The following is a 23,829-nucleotide window of genomic DNA, read 5'->3' on the forward strand; positions in this document are numbered from 1 at the left end:
CCTCTTCAACATCTTAGATTGACAGGTGACGATTTCAGTAGTGGACACTTTGCTGTTAATGAATGTTTAAAATCTCAAAAGCTGGATGTGAAGTTATCGATGAAACCGGTTGTATACTTACAACGCTTGACAGATGCCGAATGTCACTTCACCACAAGTCCTGGAAATATTGTCGTTAATTGAAACAAACCATGAAACTCAAACCAATTATGACAGCAGCAATCCAAACTGTGAGATTTGAAACAAGATTACTGTTCACATGGTCAACTGTACGTTGTGGTATACAAAGAGATCCTTAACAAATAATCATTGGTATATTTCCCCTCAGTTTAAAAAGGTTTAATTTTCTTCTTAATAAAAATATTTAAGGCAGTACTTCGCCGCTGCGAAGCTCAGGTATTTTGCTAGTTATTATAATAAAAAGAATTATTGTAGCACTTTTACCTGGTGTTTGGCGTGGTACCTGAGGGTTCAAGGGAGCGCTAGCGCTCCCTACTGTGACACTGGCGTAGCCGGCAGGATTCTCTGGCCGTCTGTTGGCAGAGGACCTGAATTCAAAACAAATATTGTGTACGCAGACGAACCTAAGAAGGTCCCGCTCGAACGCACAGAGGTGAAAACGCTACACTCTACAGAGTGTGCTGCAATAGAAAGCCTGTCTATACCTCGGTTAGGGAGATTCTGGGAGGAAGAATGAGGATCGCCCAAGCAAACAGGCCCTAGATGATGCCGCGACTACGTGGACCTACCTGACGGGAAGTGAGGAAGACCGGGCATTGATTGAAGCTGAAAGGGCCCGTGCGTTACGGCAGCAGGAAGGCCGCCAGACATACGACATGCCAGACTGCCTAAATGGACTGTGGAAACGTCCTTTAAATAGAGAGGTATGTGCCGGAAAAATGTGCGATGTGCCGGGAAATTATTATTCCTATTTTTCAGAGGCCTGTCTTTTCAGTTCTGACGACAAGTCGGAGAAATACTTCCCATCTAGGCAAGATGTCCGCGATGACGAAGAGGCTAGCCCATCTAGGAGTCGACAACAAGGGATCCTTTTTGACAAAAAGAGTCATGTGATCTATCCCGGAGCAGGCTGGGAACAACTAAAGGACTACAGTCGATCATATGACCAGGAGGATCACCTTCCATTCGCCGAAAATGGGCATGTGATTTCCCCAGAAGGATTATGGGAAGGAGAAGGTCGACTACAGTCCGGAGGTGAGGTCAGCATTTCCTCGATGGAATCGAGTTTCCTGAAGAGGAAGGGGGAGGCAGGCGAAGCAGCGCCAGCAGTAATTGAAAGTAGAGAGGGACTAGACGTGACTGAAAGGTCCGTCGCTACAGTAGAAAAGACGGATCGCAGTAGGCCTGTGGCGCCAGCCCGGCCCTCTAAGATGAGAAACTCCAATTCCCAAGAGCCTTTGCAAGACCCAGCCGAGCACGTGCCAGGAGCGGACGTGCTGATTGGCTCCCGGCCGAAAGGTAAGGTGGATGATGAAAGTAGCCTGCCTTCAGCCGAATTAAATAACATTATAGAACTGCGGGATCTCGAGAAACTGCTCGAGCCCGTATTTGTTTTGTTACAGACATTAACGAACATTAAGAAACAGGTGGAAGAGTTGGGAGCGACGGTCAAAGCGCCGCTGAAAAGGGTAAAGGATTACCTACAGCGTTTTGGTCGGGAGGCTCCCGTGATGATCGATGCAGGAATACAGGTGAACACAGTGTGCCTGACAAGGGAGTGTTGTGTGATGACCAAAGGAGGGGAGGAAGCGCCGATCGGAACGGAGCAGCTAAAAACTGCTGTCTCTCGCGACGATGAAGTGCTAAAGACGGCACCTCCAGCAACCAATAAATTAAAGGGCGAGAAAGCAGTGAAAGGGGTTTCTCTTTCCCATAGAGAGTCTCAAACTGCAGATAAGCCCAAGAATAAAGGAGATCCCTAAAATAAAGCGGGGTCTCCTGACAAGTTGGAAAATGTAAGAGTGGCCGATAATCCCAACCCAGCGGAGAGATGGAGTGAGCCAAAAGTGCGGAGGTGCTTCCAGTGTCACGGAGGCTGACCAGGACAGGGGATCAGAGGGATGCCCGTTATAATGTTCTCCCAAGGTTCTCGGGAGGCTAGACAACATTGCCAAGGCCGACCCGGATCCTCCTGGAGGAAGGCGTACCTAGCAGGGCAGGGCGCTCAAAATTATAATTTTTAAGCTGGGGGTGGGGGAGTATTGTGGACTGTGCCCGGCAGTTTACCCGGCCAAGTCCCCCAAAGCCGCCAGATGGAGCCCTCCCTGCAGTATGGAGGTGCCCGAAGACCAGCAGGGAGTCATGGACTTTATAGTTTTATCCTCAGCCCTGCTGTATACCCCAGGGGCCGGGAGGGCTGCAGGGAGGACCAAAGACTTCTTTTGCCCTATACCCCGGAAGATAAGGACTATTTACCCTGACCGGAAGGAATAAGGACTTGTGGACTGTTGGGCAGGAACACCTCGGGTCAGGGAGTATAAAAGGACCATGGGAACTCCCAGACAATGAGCTGAGCTGGGTGGTAGGAGGGCAATGTGTCTTGGAGTGGAGGATTGGGATTATTGTTATTGGATTATTGGTTATTTATGAGTAGTGTGGATTGGAGGGTGCTTAGTGCACGTAATTATTATAATAAAAAGAATTATTGTGGCACTTTTACCTGGTGTTTCATGTGGTACCTGAGGGTTCAAGGGGCGCTAGCGCCCCTACTGGGACAAGTTATTCACACCTGACACTTTGTGGAAGTAGTGTTTATTTTAAGTACAGGCGTAGTTAGTTGAAAAAGGTTTCTGTCAATTTAGCAAACCTAGATTTTGCAATTTTATGCCACTTTGCTTTTCAGAAGAGTTCAAGGTCTGTCTCTGCAAGCAGAGATGCAAGGAAGATCATATCCTTACCTCAAGAAAATAGTACGGGTATCTATAACAAAATGTATTACTTCAAGTTTGCTTTTGTTGTGCAAATAGGCCTCAGAAATGCAAAAGACACATCTTAAATTGAAACCTTTGCTACTTCAAAGTGGATGTATTTGGTAAGATTTAAGGCTTTTTCACAATGAGTCCCTGGTACCCATTAGCTCCATGGTAACGCATGATTTTGAAGAAGTAATTTCAACTTGAAAAATACTGAACTTATCTTTTAAATTAGAGTAAGGAAATTATTTACAGAATATCAGTGTATATATAACAAGTAGGATGTTAGGAAGAAGTAATTGAGAACCATGCATATCTTTCAAACCTTAAGTGAGGGTGAGCAATAGTCATCAATGTTTCCACTGATTTTCAGTTGTAGCCTTTATTTAATCTTAGCTAGTGAAGGTGTGCTCCCGTGAAGTCCATTGCCTAAGGTTGCATGCCTAACAACTGAGACCAAATAGTTGGTGACTGGATATGATAAAATCGAACAGGTTCAATTTTCTCTTTATTTGGGGATCAGGCAGTGTGCGCAGTAGAGTTGACAACCAATGAATGCTTATCTGGAAGTTCAATGCATGGAATGTAGTGATGAACAACAAGGGACATGCGTGTCTTGAGCCTTGTAAACAGAAGAGAGGCTAATTTTTCTATGTCTTGTGTTCCATGTACTTAAATAAAATGGAAAAAAGAAATAAAGGCAGAGATTGTGTCTCAGCTTTCCACAGCAGCTTACCCTTTGCACAAGTGCTGGCTCTTTCAGACAACGCAGGTTCTTTGGACCTCATAATCAGAAGAGATACTTGTCTGTCTGATGTTCTCAGGATTTAATTACCATGACAAAATGGAAAAAGGATAGAAAAGGCAGAGACTGCTGCTGAATTTGCTGTAGTCATTCACTCTTTGAATAATGCAGAGCATCAGGCTGAATACTATTGGCTGTCAGGAAAAATGGGTGTGCACAACTGTGCTGGAAGATCAGATCTCAGTCGGCAAATGTGACATGGCCTGTGATTTTTAGTCATGTAAATGACATGGAGCAGCAACGACATCAGCAACTACGGTAGGCAAATGTTACATACCCCAAAACAAAAAGTCACTTGCGACCTCAGGTTTAATTAGTAGTGTTCAGGTGCATACCAGCTATGTAGGCATTCAACCTATGTCTGCTTTTATTTATAACCCCAAAAATTGTATTTTAGTTTGTTATTTTCAATTTAAAATCTCCATCTCCTGTATGTGATTATGTTTTGCTTTTAAATCAATAAACTTTAGATGCTTTTTTATCATCTAACCAATTTTCATAATCAAAGACAATTCCTGAATTTAAGTGAACATCCTTTTTAATTAGGCAGCTTGATTAGCTCTCTTTCCATAGTCAGAAATACTAACTAGTGCAGATATAGGCCAAATCTTAGAATAATAATTCTCATTTGATTAGAGGTAAAGTGTGCATGCACTTGTTTGTAGGATTAATTTAAAAATGTAACCCTGAATACACTGTGTATAACTGGAAGCTGTTTTTAAGCCTTCCTGTGAATGCAAATGAAGCACCAAGAAAGAAGAGGAAGGGAAATTAACCTCCACCCCCAAAAATGAACTATTGTAAATAATCTGAAATCATTTTCAGTAAAGTGAGGTGCAAACTCAGAATCATGTTTTATTTGTCATTATTAACACTGCTCTTTTGATTAACATTAAACCACAGGATTTGAAATAAACTACGTGCTTTTTTGTAGTATTCAGTTAAAGTCTCAACAAAAACCCAACCACATTTTTTGTTTTACAGAGTAGTCAGCAGCACATCACTGTAGCAAAACTCATTAGAGGGGCACATTCTTGCATGCACTCAAAGCAACACTCATATCATACCACTTCAATTTTGTGGTTGCAGTTGGCCAAATAAACAGATCTTTGAATGTGGAAGGGAATTTGAGTATTTGTAAAAAGCCCACAAAAAATAGGGAGAATCTGTAAGCTGTCCACAGTGACATGGCTGGAAATTGAACCCAGTTCCCTAGAATTGTGAGGCCATAGTACTGAGCACTCTGCTTGTGTTAATGGCAGTTACTTGGGAAAATTGTATTTTCAGTCTACAGAATGTTATTAATGAATGAGCGAAAGACAAGCAAAGTTTTGTCTACAATACCCCTCCACTGCAAATGCTAACCATAGTGTATATTTATTTGGTAACTTAAGTATTTTGATTATCTGACTTACTTATACATCCATGCATCCATCCATCTTCTTCCACTTATCTGAGGTCGGGTCGCAGGGGCAGCTGCTTGAGCAGAGATGCCCTGACTTCCCTCTCCCTGGCCACTTCTTCTAGCTCTTCTGGGAGAATCCCAAGGTGTTCCCAGGCCAGCCGGGAGACATAGTCCCTCCAGCGTGTCCTGGGTCTTCCCCGGGGCCTCCTCCCAGTTAGACGTGCCCGGAACACCTCAACAGGGAGGCGTCCAGGAGGCATCCTGATCAGATGCCCGAGCCACCTCATCTGACTCCTCTCGATGCGAAGGAGCAGTGGCTCTACTCTGAACCCCTCCTGGATGACTGAGCTTCTCACCCTATCTTTAAGGGAAAGCCCAGACACCCTGCGGCGGAAACTCATTTCCGCCGCTTATATTCGCGATCTTGTTCTTTCAGTCACTACGCATAGCTCATGACCATAGGTGAGGGTAGGAACGTAGATCGACTGGTAAATTGAGAGCTTTGCCTTACGGCTCAACTCCTTTTTAACCACGACAGATCGATGCAGAGCCCATATCACTGCAGACGCTGCACCGATCCGCCTGTCAATCTCATGTTCCATTCTTCCCTAACTCATGAACAAGACCCCAAGATACTTGAACTCCTCCACTTGGAGCAGGATCTCGCTCCCAACCCTGAGAGGGCACCCCACCCTTTTCCAGCTGAGGACCATGGTCTCGGATTTGGAGGTGCTGATTCTCATCCCAGCCGCTTCACACTCAACTGAAAACCGATTCAGAGAGAGCTGAAGATCACGGCCTGATGAAGCAGACAGGACAACATCATCTGCAAAAAGCAGTGACCCAATCCTGACTCTACCAAACCGGACCCCTTCAACACCCTGGCTGCACCTAGAAATTCTTTCCATAAAAGTTATGAACAGAATTGGTGACAAAGGGCAGCCCTGACGGAGTCCAACTCTCACTGGAAACGGGTTCGACTTACTGCCAGCAATGCAGATCAAGCTCTGACACCGGTTGTACAGGGACCGAACAGCCCTTATCAGGGGGTCCAGTACCCCATACTCCTGGAGCACCCCACAGGATTCCCCAAGGGACACGGTCAAACGCCTTTTCCAAGTCCACAAAACACATGTAGACTGGTTGGGCAAACTCCCATGCACCCTCCAGGACTCTGCTAAGGGTGTAGAGCTGGTCCACTGTTTCACGACCAGGACAAAAACCACACTGTTCCTCCTGAATCCGAGGTTCGACTATCCGATGGACCCTCTTCTCCAGAACCCCCGAATAGACTTTTCCAGGGTGGCTGAGGAGTGTGATCCCTCTGTAGTTGGAACACACCCTCCAGTCCCCCTTCGTAAAGAGGGGGTGGTCTGCCAATCTAGAGGCACTGTCCCCGATGTCCATGTGATGTTGCAGAGACGTGTCAACCAAGACAGTCCTACAACATCCAGAGCCTTGAGGAACTCCGGGCGCATCTCATCCACCCCCGGGACCCTGCCACCAAGGAATTTTTTGACCACCTCGGTGACCTCAGTCCCAGAGATGGAGGAGCCCACCTCCAAGTCCCCAGGCTCTGCTTCCTCATTGGAAGGCATGTTGGTGGGATTGAGGAGGTCTTCGAAGTACTCCCCCCACCGACTCACAACGTCTTGAGTCAAGGTCAGCAACGCACCATCCCCACCATATATGGTGTTGACGCTGAACGGTAGACCAGAATCTCCTCGAAGCCGTCTGAAACTCGTTCTCCATGGCCTCCCCAAACTCCTCCCACGCCCGAGTTTTTGCCTCTGCAACCACCGAAGCTGCATTCCGCTTGGCCTGTTGGTACCTATTAGCTGCCTCCAGAGTCTCCCCGGACTTTTCAGCTCAACGGCATCCCTCACCGCCGGTGTCCACCAACAGGTTCGGGGACTGCTGCCACGACAGGCACCGACCACCTCACGGCCACAGCTCCAGTCAGCCTCCTTAGCAATAAAGGCAAGGAACATGGCCCATTTGGACTCAGTGTCCCCCACCTCCCTCGGGATGTTGTCGAAGTTCTGCCAGAGGTGGGAGTTGATGCTACTTCTGACGGGGGACTGCCAGACGTTCCCAGCAGACCCACACAACACGTTTGGGCCTACCGGGCCTGACCGGCATCCTCCCCCACCATTGAGGCCAACTCACCACCAGGTGGTGATCAGTTGACAGCTCCGCCCCTCTCTTCACCCGAGTGTATGTGGCTGTAAGTCCGACGACACGAACTGAGACCTAGGGTGTCCTGGTGCCAAGTGAACATATGAACACCCCTATGCTTGAACATGGTGTACGTTATGGACAATCCGTGAGGGGCACAGAAGTCCAATAACAAAACACCGCTGTCCGACCCATTTTTGGAGTTCTGTGTGAAATGATGTCAGATTTGGGTTTTTTATCTGTTTTTTGTGTTGTTCCAATGCACATAAAGGAAATAAACATGTGTATACCAAAACATTTGTAATTGCAACAATTTTCACGGAGAAATGGTGCATTTTCTGGGAAACTTCCAAAGGTGCCGATAATTTCAGCCATGACTGTAGGAAATCACAGCATACCCTTCCACAGCAGAATTGTTGTGATCTTTACTGTTGTCAAATTTTGTAGCGTTAAGGACTTTATGATGTTTTAATGACATTTACTTTTTGTTAGCAGTACAATCTATTTCAACAAAATAAACAAAAAAGAAGCAAATACATAATATGATGCATACTTATTCATTTTGTTGAAGATTTAAATCAGCTCAGCTTCACCACAGAGAGCAGCATGTCTCTGTGATTAACTAGATCAGTTAATATAAGGACTAAAAAAATGTTAAAGCAAGTCAAGTCTATATTAATGCATCACTCAGAACAGACTACTCAATTATAAAGAAATGCATCGTATAAAACAGTCCACGGCCTCTACATTGGACAGCCTACCAAAGAGATGTGGTTATGGAGCCTGTCACAAGTTTGAAAAAGAGAAGCGATCAGAGGAAGCAATCTTTTCTTAATATTCAGGACATGTGAAGTACGTACATTGCAGAAGGATTAGGAGGAAGTCCTTACTGAAATTAAGATAATTATATATGGAGTCTTTTCTGATTTCTCATTCAATCCCAAAAGGGCCCTTTGGGTTTCAAGCTGATGATAAATAAAAACAATCTGAGTGTGGTCTGGGTTCAACTGGCATCCTTTTTATTGTGACTGCCCTTTGCATACTGATATCAGCATTTTTTTTTCTGAGACAAAATAATTGATCAGTGCTGGCTATAATCAAGCTTGACTGTGTACAGTCAGATCACTCAACTTTTTCCTTTTATTGGATTGATTAAACGAGGGAGAAATTATTTTTTTACACAATGCCAGCTAGTATTGGATAACTTTGTTCATTAGATAAATAAAAAAGGTCAACACTGTTATTTGTTCACTCAGGTGTCCTTTAACTGATAATGAGATACTTCTTAAGACCTGAACACATTCAATGTCAAAAATGTGCAATATTAGGAGAAATTACCAATGATAAATACTTTTTCATGGCACTGTATTCATCCATACTTTTCTTTTTAGATTTGGCACTATTCAAAACATCTAAAACTCTGGTAATTGTACCACATGAAGGTTTTCTTTGAAAGTTTTTTATGGTGTGAGTAAACAGGGGGCACCGACTAAACCTCTGATTAAAAAAGATGTGTTGGGGCACAATATTTATGTGTAAGCCCTGACATATTTAAAGGTTATCAACATTATCTTTCTGGGGTAATAGCTGGTAGGTTAGCATAACTGTGGGCAGGTATCATGATGCTGCTGACAATGTTTTGCCATTACAGAACTTCAGACAGGTGAAGCCAATACTGGCACAAGTCAGGGAGCAACCGCAGACAGGGTACTACTTGCTGTCAGGGTACATGTTTTGACACCAAAGCAGTTTAATCTATCAACAATTTCTTTAAGGTTTTGAGAGGAAAACAGACAAAATCCACTTTAACTGAGGCAGAATGTACAAATGTGACACCAATCACGTCATAACAAGCTGGCAATTAATCAATATGTGCACATTGCAAATCTAGGGACATTTTTCTTAAAATAACCACTTTTAAGGCACAGCATCAATACCTTTTATAGCTTCTGCTCTTAAATTTTTATTATTGTTTTAGATATTAGAATCAAAACGTATTCCTGGTTTATTGAGCACTGCTTATGAGTGGAAATTAAAAGTTGAATCTTTTCAGTCTAAAATGGATAACTTACAGTATATATATATATATATATATATATATATATATATATATATATATATATATATATATATATATATATATAAAGGCAGTAAAGAATTTGATGACAACCCTTGGTTTCCAAAATATGCTTTTGCATGTAGGCTCTTAAGAAGTTGAGTATTTACTTTACCTGTAGTACAGACCATTTTCTTCTTTTGAACTATAATGGGCCAATTTTGTCCTGTTGTTTGATGCAAGCCAACTACATTCCTGTTCTCTGCTCAGTTAAGAACAGAAGGTAACCAGTAGGGTCTGCTGTTGGTCTGCTGCTTGTCTCTGGTTGCCATGACAACTCGGCAAGGTGGCCCTGTTTTCTGCTCAACAAAAGGCCTCTGGGAATGGTCGTTCTCGCCAGTGTCGGCTAACACGATCAGACAAGCGTGGCGGCACTGTTGCTCATCCCTGTAGACTGCCACCAAACACCACAGAGTGGACTGCATCTGCAAAGGAAGCAAAACAAAAATGGAGGAGAACTAAAATTTGAAGCAGTTGTGAAATATTTTCATTGTGGACCAGATATGCAGCCTATTTCTCATATATAACTTTATTGTAATTATTAAATTAATTGTACTATATTTTTTATACTTTGAAGAAACATTTCTGTATCACATACTGTAGAATCCTATAATCAAAGTAAAATGTGGTAATACAATCAGATAATAGAAATGGCCAAATAACCCAAATCAGCCTCCACATATGTTATTTTATCATCTGTTCATCCTTTATCTAACCCTTTTTATTTAGTTCTAGATTTATTATTTTTGTTCCTTGCATATTAGAGCCATTTCAGATTCAACTCCTTAGCATACAAATAGCAAACTGCTTTCAAATAGCAGCATAGTTTTACAAATACTGCATTTAAATCATGTGAACCACCAGAAAACAAAAGAATAAAAATGATTTTCTTTAGAAGTTTCTTTTGATTTCAGGAATAGTCTCGCAAGACTAAATTTAATGCTGTTTTTTATTTTTCTTTCTTCAAAGGACAAGCTGCATATATATTTATGGGTTAAGTTGCTTAGCGTCTGAAAACTTTATTTAAGTTTTATCTGCTTTTAAAAAATATATTATTAGCTGCATAGCGATAAACTCTTTTACAAAATTTTGTATATCATTGCTTTCCAAACTGACCTAACACGTTTTTTTTCTGTCTTCACGCCAGCTTCTCCCAAGGTCACATGTTGAAATATTGGTATTAATGAAATAAAAGTTAAAATGATTCTTAACTGCTTGTGTCTAGTTCTTAAAGTAATACCACATGCTGTTATCAAAGTTGGCAATTTTTATAAAATTTCCTCATCTAAAATTAGCTTCTAGAGCATTCTAAATTAGCAGTGATCAACTTGCTGATTGCTTTAAATATCCCAGGGTACCGTTTTTTTTATTTTGTGTTTCCATTGCAACATGACCAAATTCAAGGGGAATATTTTAGGACTGTCTATGTGCACTGTAGTATAGTTGTCACTCCATATCCATATACAATAGCATCAAGATCTCATTGTGACTGAATATTAAGAATGTACAGTAAACAACCTTAATTTGATATTGTGCACACCATACCAAGGCACTCTACAAGGTTCAATAGGAAGCAGCCCTAGACAGGATTGCAGTGTCTTGTGTACACACACACACATTCTGACAGTCACAAAGGGTCCAGTTTGGAAACAGAACATCATAGCGCCATAGTACCCAAAGCGAAATGCATGCAGACAGATGAAGACTGTGCAAACTCTCCATGGGTAACAATTGTGTATGGGACATAGACCCTAGACCCTGGACGCTGTAAAGCAGCAGCATAAACCAATGTGACACCATGTCACCCATGCACCACAGTGCACTGCAGAATCTGATTAAATTGCCTATTATCTATTTACCTTGTTTCAGTCAGGGTTTTTTTTTCTAGAAATTGACTGAAACGTCAGCTTCTTCTGCTGAATGTGTACAGTTGGTTCACATGTTGCACACTTTTCATAGTTTACTACATAGCTGCCAGGTTGCAAGTGGAGCTCAAAAGTAAGAATGGTGCTTGATCGGAAAAATGGGCATGGCTCTCCTTCAACGACTTGTGGAGAAGAGAGATGTGATGGGTGGATTATAAATGCAGCAAATTTCAAAAATACCTTTAATTTCTACTTTGAAGTGGGCAATGTCAATTGATTATTATGACTGTCAATTGTGCTGATCTCATTTCTAGTGTGCTTACAGTCAATTAGTTTGTTAGTAAGTAATGCATTAAAAGAAATGACAAAACATAACCCACAGCTTGGGTTTGAATCATTTATTTCCTGGCATAGGGCAGGATATGATAGTAATGGGCCATTCATTATATGCAGTTTTATGAAATGTTGACTTCTTTCTTGCTTTTTTGCACAGACATGTACTGCAGTATAGACATGTTGAGTTTAAGCTCCTGCTTCATACATTTACCAGCTCTGTATCACTGCTGACCTGCTCTACTTGTTAGCAGCTCTGCTTTTGCTCCTGGTACTACCTATTTAGCCTTTTGTTTTTTGCTTCAGAAGTGGATAAAGTATAGAAGTTGTCACCTGCAAATTAGATTGCTAACTGATCCACTCATAGGGGGCAAGGGAAGGGGCGTTAGGTGATCACTGTCCCTTTTGGTACTCAATGAAGGAGACTGTCAGAGAGAAGCTACAAAATTAACCCTTGTTAACGCTGAAGGATATAATGACAGCATGTGGTATGAGTTCACACATTGGTCCTTCAAATTCGTGCAGATGATTTGAGATTTCATGCACTTGAAGAATGAGTTGAAATCAATAAAAAATATTACCGTTCAGAACAGTGATTAGATTTCCTTTGGTGTCTCTCAGTACAAACTACATTGGCTTGAGGGAATGATCATTTTGCCTAATCAAAAATTGGCCATGTCAAGTATTTATTCATAATGGCTGCAGTGCCAGTGTTTAGTAGTCTTGTACTTCACTTGGGTCATTTGAATTTTTAGGCAGGAGCATATTTCAGAGCTGCACTGTACTATGGACACAATATGCTTACAACAAGTGATTGAAGAATTGACATAAAATATTAGTAACCTGCAGTACTAACTCTTTGACATTTCCCTTTAAAAAGTTAGGTTCTCGGTTCTTGTCTGGCTTTACCCTTTTCAGTCATTTTCTAACCTCTCTTTGTTGATAGCTGTAATTTTTTTGCTTTCTGTGATCTGATTTTGTAACTGCTTTAGCAAGATAATAGCACATGTTTTCTTTAAAGAAATGTATTAATTTGTTTATTCAATTTTTTCTCTGTTATTACCATTTTCTGTCGTACTGTTGATAATATTCTGTCTTGTCAAAGCTGTTCTTGACCTGTGCCATCTGTCTCTTTAAAAAAATGTGTTGTGCTTCTTTGTTATTCTCAGGGTGCGCTTTGTATTGTCTTTGAAGCGTTGCTTCTATTTTTGTTGCAGACATGATTTGACTGGGTTCCATTTTAACATTCTCTGTCAGAGATGTACAGTATATAACAGCAGAGGTGAACACACACATTGGAAATGCCTTCTTGTTAAGGAACAACTTCCAGTTTGTATAACTTGCAAGGATCAATGCAACCCTTCATCGTCTCCTGTGCTTGCCTTTTGTGCACTTTCATGCACTTCTTTTTTTAAATTATGATAGCAGGTTGTCCAGCAAAGTGGTGAGATGTTCCAAAATACAAGCCCAGCACTTCTCCTCTTAAACTGATTAGATCATAGGTGGACAGAATAAGGCTGACTGAGAATAAGTTAAGACACTGGGTGCAATTCTGGGAATGCCCCAAGAAGCATTTTTTAAATCCACATTATGATGGAAGTTCTAGTACTATGGCAGTAGCTGTATCTTCTGGTGGACGTACTGTATATACATTTCTACCACATATATCATTTCACAGGTAAATAGAATGGATGTAACCACAGATATAACACTTGGTAGATAAGGAAAGGATGGCCATTTGCCCTAGGTTGAATAGATTGACTTGACTTATCCTGAATACCAAGAACCTCCCGAGTTTTTGTTATGTGCAGATTATGGATTTGTGCTCCATTCCTTTATTGATGGCATCAGTTGGCTTACTCCATTCACTCAAACAGTTGTCATTAAATAACTTTAAAATGTAATTTCACTTACTCTGTCGAAAAATCCCATGTACTATGTATGTGTGTGTGTGTGTGTGTGTGCGGTTTTGAAGTCAACAATTAGGAGGTGAACCATGCTAAATAAATAATTATTAAGTTTTACCTCCAGCTTTTATGTTTTCATTTTGAAATATTTTAAAAGATGACACTTGACCATAAGGTCTTTTATTTGACCCCTCTTCAGTTAAATCATTTGAAAAGCATGGAAAGTTAATACCACCTCCCTCTTTCCCCCATCATTTTATACAATTGACTGATTTATTTCATTCTAAATTACAATTTTTTGAAGTAACTGGCAAAACTAGTCACTGTATCACAGTTCAGAATCTAAACCAATGCTAAGATTTTTTTTCTCCTTTTTTCTGGACTGTTTAAATCTCTGTAGTTTGGCATGTTGAAGTATATTGACCCAGCTGTATTGCCTAAATGGGACTCTAGAGAATTGAACATAAAGATTTTATGTTTTTGAGAGAATTCAGTTTATGGAAGCTGCAGGGGAAAAGGCAGCAAAAACCCCAAAGTGGCTGATTTATGTTTTCTATTGAGAGGTCTATCAAGCTTCACTGGAATAGACGGCATGCTAGTAGCTGTATTCTTTTTTTTTTTTTGTTTCCACTTAAAGCCATTTGCACTTTCAGTGCTTCTAGTGCTAGGCTGTTTATTTTTGTCACACATTTTGGTCTGTCTCAGTAGGAGCTAATTTAAGGTTACTTTCCTTGACATTTGCCTTTGTATCCTAGTTTAGCTGTTTGTAAAAGATGTGTTTGTGTGTGTGTTTTTCAAATGCTTTAACAAGATGCCTTAGACCAAAGGAGGGCCAGGTAACAACCTTTCTAATCATCTGATGTAAAAAGCTTCAGACTGTGAATGTGTGTGTATATGAACCTAAAGTTTTAGAATATATTTGGCCTTTCCACACATTTATAAACTGACTGCGCAAGGTTGACAACATTTGTTCTTTGAAAATGGAGTCGGGGTATGCAAGCTAAGGTCATAACTGCAGAGGCAGAAAGCTAATAAAGCAAAGCCCAGGATGTGTACCAGGAATCTGAATGAACAGAAAAGATCTGTGACCAGAACAACATAAGTGAGCTGAAATGACAGAAGACAGGTTAGAACCAAAGAGTTTTTTTAATTCAACACACACAAATGGAAGGCTAGTTTTTTTAGGCTGAATCCATAAACCGGGACAAGCAGCAAAACTTAATGTGTACATATTTGTATGAACACTAAAAGAGTCAACACCATAAGACATAAACTAAAAATATTTCACAATGTGTCCCTGAATGAAGGGAGGCTCAAAATCAAAAGTACCAGTCAGTATCTGGTGTGGCCACCAGCTGCTTGAAGTACTGCAGTGCATCTCCTCCTCATGGACTGGACCAGATTTGTCAGTTCTTGCTGTGAGATGTTACCCCACTTCTCCACCAAGGCACCTGCAAGTTCATGGACATTTCTGGGGGGAATGGCCCTAGCCCTCACCCTGCGATCCAACAGGTCCCATACGTGCTCAATAGGATTGAGATCCGGGCTCTTCGTTGGCCATGGCAGAACAAAGACATTGCTGTCATGCAGAAACTCACGCACAGAACCAGCAATATGGCTGGTGGCATTTTCCTGCTGGAGGATCATGTCCGGATGAGCATGCATAAAGGGTACCACATGAGGGAGGAGGATGTCTCCCCTGTACTGCAAGGCATTGAGATTGCCTGCAATGACAACAAGCTCAGTCCGATGGTGATGTGATATACCGCCCCAGTCCATGACGGACCCCCACCTCCAAATCGATCCCCCTCCAGGGTACAGGCCTCGGTGTAACGCTCAATTCCTAAACACGAATCCGTCCATCACTCCTGGTGAGACAAAACCGTGACTCATCAGTGAAGAGCACTTTTTGCCACTCCTGTCTGGTCCAGCGAAGGTGGGTTTGTGCCCATAGGCGGCGTTGTTGCTGGTGATGTCTGGTAAGGACCTGCCTTACAACAGGCCTACAAGTCCTCAGTCCAACCTCTCTCAGCCTATTGTGGACAGTCTGAGCACTGATGGAGGAATTGTGTGTTCCTGGTGTGACTCGGGCAGTTGTTGTGGCCATCCTGTACCTGTCACGCAGGTGTGATATTCGGATGTACCGATCCTGTGCAGGTGTTGTTACACGTGGTCTTCCACTGCGAGGATGATCAGCTGTCCTTCCTGTCTCCCTGTAGCGCTGTCTTAGGCGTCTCACAGTGCGGACATGGCAATTTATTGCCCTAGTCACATCAGCAGTCCTCATGCCTCCCTGCAGCATGCCTAATGCATGTTCACGCAGATGAGCAGGGACCCTGGGCATCTTTCTTTGGGTGTTTTTCACAGTCGGTAGACAAGTCTCTTTAGTGTCCTGCGTTTTTAGAACTGTGACCTTAAATGCCTACTTTCTGTAAGCTGTTAAGGTCTTAACGACCATTCCACAGGTGCATGTTAATTAATTGATTATGGTTAATTGAACATGCATGGAAAACATTGTTTAAACCCTTTACAATGAAGATCTGTAAAGTTATTTGGATTTTTAAAACATTATTGTTGAAATACACAGTCCTGAAAAAGGGACATTTCTTTTTTTGCTGAGTATATATACGCATCACTTATAGATGACTGAAAATTTAAGATATATGTGTTAGTTCCCAGTATGAGCAGTCATAAACCTGTAATAGCTGGAAACTTTAATTGTGTAATAAATCTAGACTTAGATTGGTCTATGATATCAAAAACTGTGGTGACAATTACACAGTTTATTACAGATCACAATCATTCTAACTTATGGAGATTTTTGTACTCAAATTTAAGAGAATATTCTTTCTTCTCATCAGTACATCACAATTTCTCAAGACTACTTTTTCATCTGTAGTAGTTTACCACCCTCTATAAAATCTTACAGATATGGTACAGTTGTCATCACTGATTATGTTTCTGTTATTTTAGAGCTCAAACTCTACAAACCCAATTTACAACAGTCAGCTTAATCTGTTGCTGTTAGCAGATGAGGACTTCATCCATACAAATTGATCCGTTTATAAAGACCAGTCCTACCCCAGGGATTTCTGTGGGAACACGAAGGAAAACACTGAAGGCAGTTTTAAGAATTCAAGTTAACTTGTATGTCTCAAATAAAAACAAATTGCAGATAAGAAAGGTATCAGACCTGATTACCAATATCTCTAAATTTGATTAAGAAAATGCTATATTGACAAATGAGGCAGTCTATAGGAACAGGTTGGCTCTTCAATCAGAATTTAATCTTTTGACTACAAGAGAAACAGAACAACCCATTTTTAAGTTACACTATTGATATTATGAATGTGGTGAAAAACCCAATATCTTCTAACTCAACAAAAACATAAACAGGAAGATAGCAATACTAAAAGAGATTAATAATGCAGTAGGAAATAGAATTAGGGTCAGAAAGAAAAGGCGATTAGTACTTATAGAGTAGAGCCAACAAAACAATACGGTAATAATGTTGTAGAAATTGCCAGAACCAGTTACAGTAATAAATCTTTCATTATTATCATTATTATCTCATATATTTTCTGACTCAGGGATGGCCCTTTATTGTTTCTTTTGATCAGCGCTACACCATGTGGCTAATGCACTGACCCCACTCGCAAACAAATGATGACATCCCACACCCTACTGGCAGCACGATTCAGAGGTTAAGAAACAGTGTCTTATGCAAACCAGGCGTGTGGACACAGAAACTCAAACATCCGTTTGCTGCTCTGTACCAGCAGTTAAAGTATGTATACCAGTGAAACACACAAGAGGCACAAACCCTCAGTTTCAAATACACACTTTGTGACTGACATACGGACAAACTGATATATGGCCATATGGCTAGTCACAATGGAGCCATAAGTCAACGCATGACTGTAATCAACATATTTAAGGAATACTGTAAGTCCTTATATTATAACTCGAGTCAAGAATATTTTTGACAAAATACAAATAATACAGAATGATGCATCAGTGCAGAAAAGCTTGACAAACCTCTGATACTATCTGAAATACAAGATGCCATAAATTCATTGCAGGGCAAAAGAAACTGCAGGCCCAGATGGCTATCCAGTAAGATTTTACAAAAACTCATTAAATCACTTAGTGCCACTATTGTTAGCAAGGCTTCTAGAAGCTACAGAAAATAAAATTCTTCCTAAAACATTATGTCAAGTGTCTTGCTACCTTTCCAAAGAAGAGTAAATATTTGCTACAATGTGCATATAAAAGCCAATTTCATTACTAAATAATGATGTTAGGATACTAGTAAAAGTTTTAGATAGAAAAACAGAGAAAATGCTTTTCTGTATAATATCACAAGACAAAGTCAGATTTATGAAAGGCAGACATTTAGCTTAGAATCTTTAGAGTATGTTTAATGTAATATATTCCTGTACAAATTCTGACTCTCCAGAAGTCTTTATTATCTTCAGAAGCAGACAAAGCCTTTGGTAGAGTTGAATGGGTATATCTGCTTACCAAATCGCACAAAGTTGGGTCTGCTTCTAATCTATCTGCATGGATTAAATTACTGTGCACCATTCCTGAAGATTTAATCCATGCTAGTATGAACTCGGGTTATTTAAAATTAGAACGATGAACTGTTCAAGGTTGCCTTTTGAGTTTGCCATCAAACCATTAGCTGTTCATCTCTTAGAAACAATAAGAGAAAAACTGGATCAAAAGATACCTCTTTATGCTGATCATATGGTGCTTTATACCTCAGACCCACAATCATATATACCACTAGCATTAAACCTGTTAGAACAGTTTCATAAGACTTTTGAATTCAAAATTAACTTGAATAAAAGTGTGATGTTTCCAGTAAATTCTCAGGCAATTTACAGTAGTCTGTATAACTTTTCATTGAATGCTTCAGAACAGTTTAAATATCTAGATATGAATAATACTAGAAATCATTAAATATCTGTAATATCTGGTAGAACTTCAGAACTTCAAACAGGACATCAATAGATCATCTTCCATATGCTTCAATTTAGCTGTTAAAATTAATATGGTCAAAATGAATATTTTTCTCTAGTTCCTTTTCAGATTATCCTGATATACATAGCCAAATCATTCTTTGTTAAACTCAACTATAACATTATTGATCTGGAATTCAAAATTTCTATACAGTACATCCAAAAGTCAGCTCTACAGAGATCAAAAGCAGAAGGTTACATGGCACAACCTAACTTTCAATTCTATTATTGAGCTGCAAGTATTTTTATACTGAAATGCTGAAAACTGGGAGAAGTGCATATACATATATACATATACATAATCTAGGTTTGCAGTGGAAAAGAAATCCTGTTCTAATTTTCTCCGTATGTTTCTGCTGTAGAGATGTAATATACTGTATACAATATATAACTCACATAACAGAAGGTGTGGGTGTATTCTACCTCTGATAAGAAAAATGTGAAGGAGAAATTGACATGTTAAAGTGATTTTAAAAAGTAGATGGCATACATTATTCAATATGGAAAAGCCTACATACATATAATTCTTCATGTGGCTCAAGTAACATGGCATTGTGATTAATGATCTACTTTATAATACATCCTGTACAATGTTAATTTTGTGAAATCCACAATTATGCATAATGAATACTTGAAATGGAAGGCTTTGAGTTTGAGGAGCATTAAATCCTTAGCTGCAAAACATTTCAACAAAAGTAGCTTTACATATTTTCAGAAGTATCAAAAGAATGAAAAGGGAAATGGTCTTTAATACTTTTTTTTGTTGTTTCTCAACAGTAAGAGGCATGGTTCAAGGAAGAAAGAGAATAATAGTTCACTGCTGAAATAATCATTTTTTCCTTTTGAAAAGCTAATAAAAATACTTGACTTTGTTAAGGATTTATTCACAGATAAAATGGCCAACACAGATGGCACATAGTTTGTTTTGGCCACATTGTACTTGGGCTCCAAGATAATCTCATGCTGGGAGGTTTTTCTCAATTACATTAGTGTGAATATGTGGCTGTACATCTTGTTCTTGTTGTTTCTTTTAGAATAGAGATTCCGTTGTAGTCTTGCCTGTATATTATTTAATAATTCCTCTTTCTTTTATTTTAGATTTTTCTTCGGAGACAAATCCAGTTCTGACAGGCATCATCATTGACAAGAACTCCTAGGATTTACCCAGCTCTGTAAATTTAACTTGGCCTGCTGCTTTCAGCAATGTACAGGAAAGTCCTTGCTGAGCGGATTGTCCGCTTACTTCAGATAATAGTGACTGGTCTTCTTCTGTGTATCCATATCTCTTGCGCTAGTAACTGCCCACTCCAGTGTGTCTGTGACATCCGTCCATGGTACACACCTCAGTCAGCATATCACCAAGCAAAAACAGTGGACTGCAACGAGCTTCAGCTTGGAGGAGTGCCATGGAACATCTCAGGTGACACTCAAGTTCTTCTTCTGCAGAGCAATAATATTTCCCATGTGACCTCTGAGCTACAGAATCTAGTCAACCTAACTGAGCTGGACTTGTCTCAAAACCACTTTACTCATATTCGGGATATTGGTCTGTTCAACTTGTCACAGCTTATTACTTTATATTTAGAAGAAAACCAAGTAAAAGAATTGCCTGATTTTTGCCTGAGAGATTTACGCAGTTTGGAGGAACTGTACATTAACCATAACCAGATTTCTTCAATTGGTCCCAATGCCTTTTCTGGGTTGGGTAATCTACTGCGTCTGCACCTCAACTCAAACAAGCTATCAGTAATTGACAGCCGCTGGTTTGAACCTCTTCCAAATTTAGAAATCTTGATGATAGGAGAAAATCCCATTATTGGTCTAAAAGACATGAATTTCCAGCCTCTTGTTAAACTTCACAGCTTAGTTTTAGCTGGAATGCAGCTGAATGAAGTCCCTGATAATGCTTTTAAAGGTTTGAATTATCTTGAAAGTCTTTCGTTTTATGACAACAAACTCACAACAGTTCCGAGAAATGCTCTGCGTAACCTTCCTGTTCTCAAATTCCTTGACTTAAATAAGAATCCCATTGTTAAGATCCTTGAAGGTGACTTCAGAAATTTCCCCCACTTGGAGGAACTGAGCCTGAATAACATGGAAAAGTTGGTGGCAATTGAATATCAGGCTTTTGAAAATTTACCTGAAATGGCCAAACTAGAAATTCGTAACAACCCACGACTTTCTTTCATTGATCGCAGGGCTTTTCAAAATGTTGGTGGCCTTCGTACCTTACTGTTGAGCAACAATGATCTTAGCTTACTGCACAGGGATATCCTGGCATCACTTCCAAGTTTAGATGAAATAAGCATTCATAGCAACCCTATTCGCTGTGATTGCCTGTCAAACTGGGCAAAAGCCTTTGGTAATCACTCAAATGTTCGCCTATTAGAAACTCCACTTACATTGTGTGCTTCCCCACCTCATCTGAATGGACACCAGCTTCAAGAAGTCCTTAATGGCTGGGGTTTGGCAACCAACTCCTGTTTACCTCTAATTTCAGGTCATGGATTTCCTGTTAATCTTAACACAACTGCTGGAGCTTCTGTTAACTTGGACTGCTGGGCATTGGCAGACCCTGCACCTCAGTTTTATTGGGTCACTCCATCTGGGAGTAAGGTCACCCTTGAAACAACAATAGAAAAGTACAAGCTGCAAAATCAGGGTACTTTGGAAATCTGGAAAGTGGAGCCTGAAGATTCAGGTCTTTATACATGTGTTGCATGGAATTCAGAAGGTGCTGATACACGGAGCCTAACCCTACAGGTGTTTGGTGATGGCAACACAGCTTCTTCAGTAGATCTCCTAGCTTTGTCAAACTCCACTCAAGCCCTGGTGATTGTGGCAAAGCATATTCATTCTCGCTCTGTGGTGGTAGAGTGGAAACTGTATCCAGGTGCATTTAACCAGGGCTCTGGAACAGACCATGAAGTTCCTCAGCCCAAATGGGCAATGGCAACCATGAAGATTCATAACCCTCACATTAGCTATACTGCAAAAGTTCCTGTGGACACCCAGGAATACAATCTGACTCATCTCCAGCCATCCACAGAATATGAAGTCTGTCTCACTATTTCAGCTGCCACAAGCCACCAGACGCAGCGGTCCTGTCTCAATGTAACCACTAAAGAGGCCACGTTCTCAGTGGAGATGGTCGCCCAGCCAAGTAATGTAGCTCTAGCAGCTGTGATGGGCTCGATGTTTGCTATTTTCATCATGGCGTTGCTTGTTTTCTACATGGGACGGAGGATGAAGCAGAAAGCTTGCCATCATTCTTTGAAGAAATATATGCAACATACAACCTCAATCCCCTTAAATGAACTCTACCCACCCCTCATTAACCTATGGGAAAATGAAACTGAAAAAGAAAAAGAATGCAGTTTGGCGCAGCAGAGTGTGCAGATAGACACTTCCAAAACATACATGTGGTAATCTGCTTTATTTGAAAGGACTTGAATGAACAGCAGACTGGATAATAAGCTTGTAAAATCTGTGTGTGTGTGTGTTTAGCTGTGTCTGGGTATGTTTATGCACATTCAAGTGTGTGGAAGGTTTGTGTGTGTGTGTGTTGGGGGGGATTAATTTTTTTTAAATTATTTTTAAAGATGCTTTCTTAATGCATAACTGAAAGATTAGATCACTTTATGTACCACTGGATTGCTTTACTTGTACTTGTATAGGTATTCTGTGTCCACAGAAACAAACTACTTATCTTTGTGATTTGTAGCAAATTGATATTTAGAGCTATAAAATGGAAAAGAAAAAACACACCTGTAAAGGGTTATAGCCAAGGTAATGATTACTATGCAGAATCAGACTTGTCTTAATGCACTAGAGTACACTACAAAAAAATAACATTTTATAAACTTGCGGAGGCTATTTACTGAAAAGAGAGAGAAAAAAAGGGTTAATCACACTTTTTATGTAATGTTTTATTTTCCATACTATAGTGAAAGAGACTGTTAGGGGTAGCAGACAATCTTCATGTGTAGCAAAAAGTGCTGCTTCCTATCCAAACATGCCTCCTCCTACCACATCTTCATCCATTTTTGCAATCTTCTCTATGCTAGTCGGACATAAGAAGAGAGGGAAAATGTGAAAATTCTAAAAGTGGATGGTAGTCAAAACATTTTGGAAATGCTTTATAAGGACTAACTGTAAAATATGATGTAATTTCGAAAGTAGTTCCTGTCAAGTACCCCCATTTTTGTGCTAATGGAGAATGCATTCGGAAAGGGTAAACAAAGACATTTCCTTTGTGAATGTAACATTTTGATCTGTGTCTTTTGAGATGTGTAAGAAGATAGTGGTCCCTGAAGGCTGATTCATATTTGAGCTAGGAGAAAATCCCATACATATATAAATCCCATATATATATATATATATATATATATATATATATATATATATATATATATATATATATATATATATATATATATATATATAGGTTCACCGACAAAAGCGCTATAGACATATGAGCCCCAACAAAACAACGGACAAATGAGCACCGACAAACCCACTAACTGATTTTCAACAAATGCGCGCCGACAAAATCGCAACGACAAAATTGCGAGAGAGGCCAAGAGAGTGGGATGCGTATGTGCGCTTTATGTACACATTATGTGCTAGGTTATAATTGTTATAACTGCTGATGGCATGCCGCGAACAAATAACTCAGTCGAGGGTTGGAATAACGTATCGTATAGAAAGTGGAATTACCAGCAGTCAGGCAGCCAGCAAGTCTAAATACGCTCAACTATCAAGATGTCTTGCTGCAATTCTTCCTACATATGCAGGGTGTGATCTTAAGGACTATCTGCGTGCCGTGCTGATGGCATGCCACGTCTCATAATATTGACTTCTAAAATACACATTATTATATATGGTTTAAACTAGTAATTCATATTTAATGAAACTTTCGCGATTTTGTTGGCACGATTCTGACGTCGCGTTTTAATTGGCGCTATTTCGTCGGCGCTCATATGTATATCGCACAAATGTCAGGTCACTATATATATATATATATATATATATATATATATATATATATATATATATATATATATATATATATATAGTACAGGCCAAAAGTTTGGACACACCTCCTCATTCAATGTGTTTTCTTTATTTTCATGACCATTTACATTGGTAGATTCTCACTGAAGGCATCAAAACTATGAATGAACACATGTGGAGTTATGTACTTAACAAAAAATGGTGAAATAACTGAAAACATGTTTTATTTTCTAGTTTCTTTAAA

General features: G+C 40.1%; 1 protein-coding gene across 2 annotated transcripts in view; it reads left to right on the forward strand.

Moving 5' to 3' along the window:
* si:ch211-180f4.1 (uncharacterized protein LOC100144405 homolog) overlaps nt 1–23,353 on the forward strand; it is a 58,666-nt gene extending 35,313 nt beyond the window's left edge. For both annotated transcript variants that reach the window (XM_039775559.1, XM_039775558.1), the window contains exon 2: nt 19,668–23,353. In XM_039775559.1, the coding sequence (XP_039631493.1) occupies nt 19,773–21,998 (2,226 nt within the window). In that variant the 5' untranslated portion in view covers nt 19,668–19,772 and the 3' untranslated portion in view covers nt 21,999–23,353. The remainder of the gene's footprint in view (nt 1–19,667) is intronic.
* Nucleotides 23,354–23,829: the final 476 nt, after the last annotated feature.

The sequence above is a fragment of the Polypterus senegalus genome, chromosome 13 (assembly GCF_016835505.1).
Source record: "Polypterus senegalus isolate Bchr_013 chromosome 13, ASM1683550v1, whole genome shotgun sequence".
Classification (NCBI taxonomy): Eukaryota; Metazoa; Chordata; class Cladistia; order Polypteriformes; family Polypteridae; genus Polypterus; species Polypterus senegalus.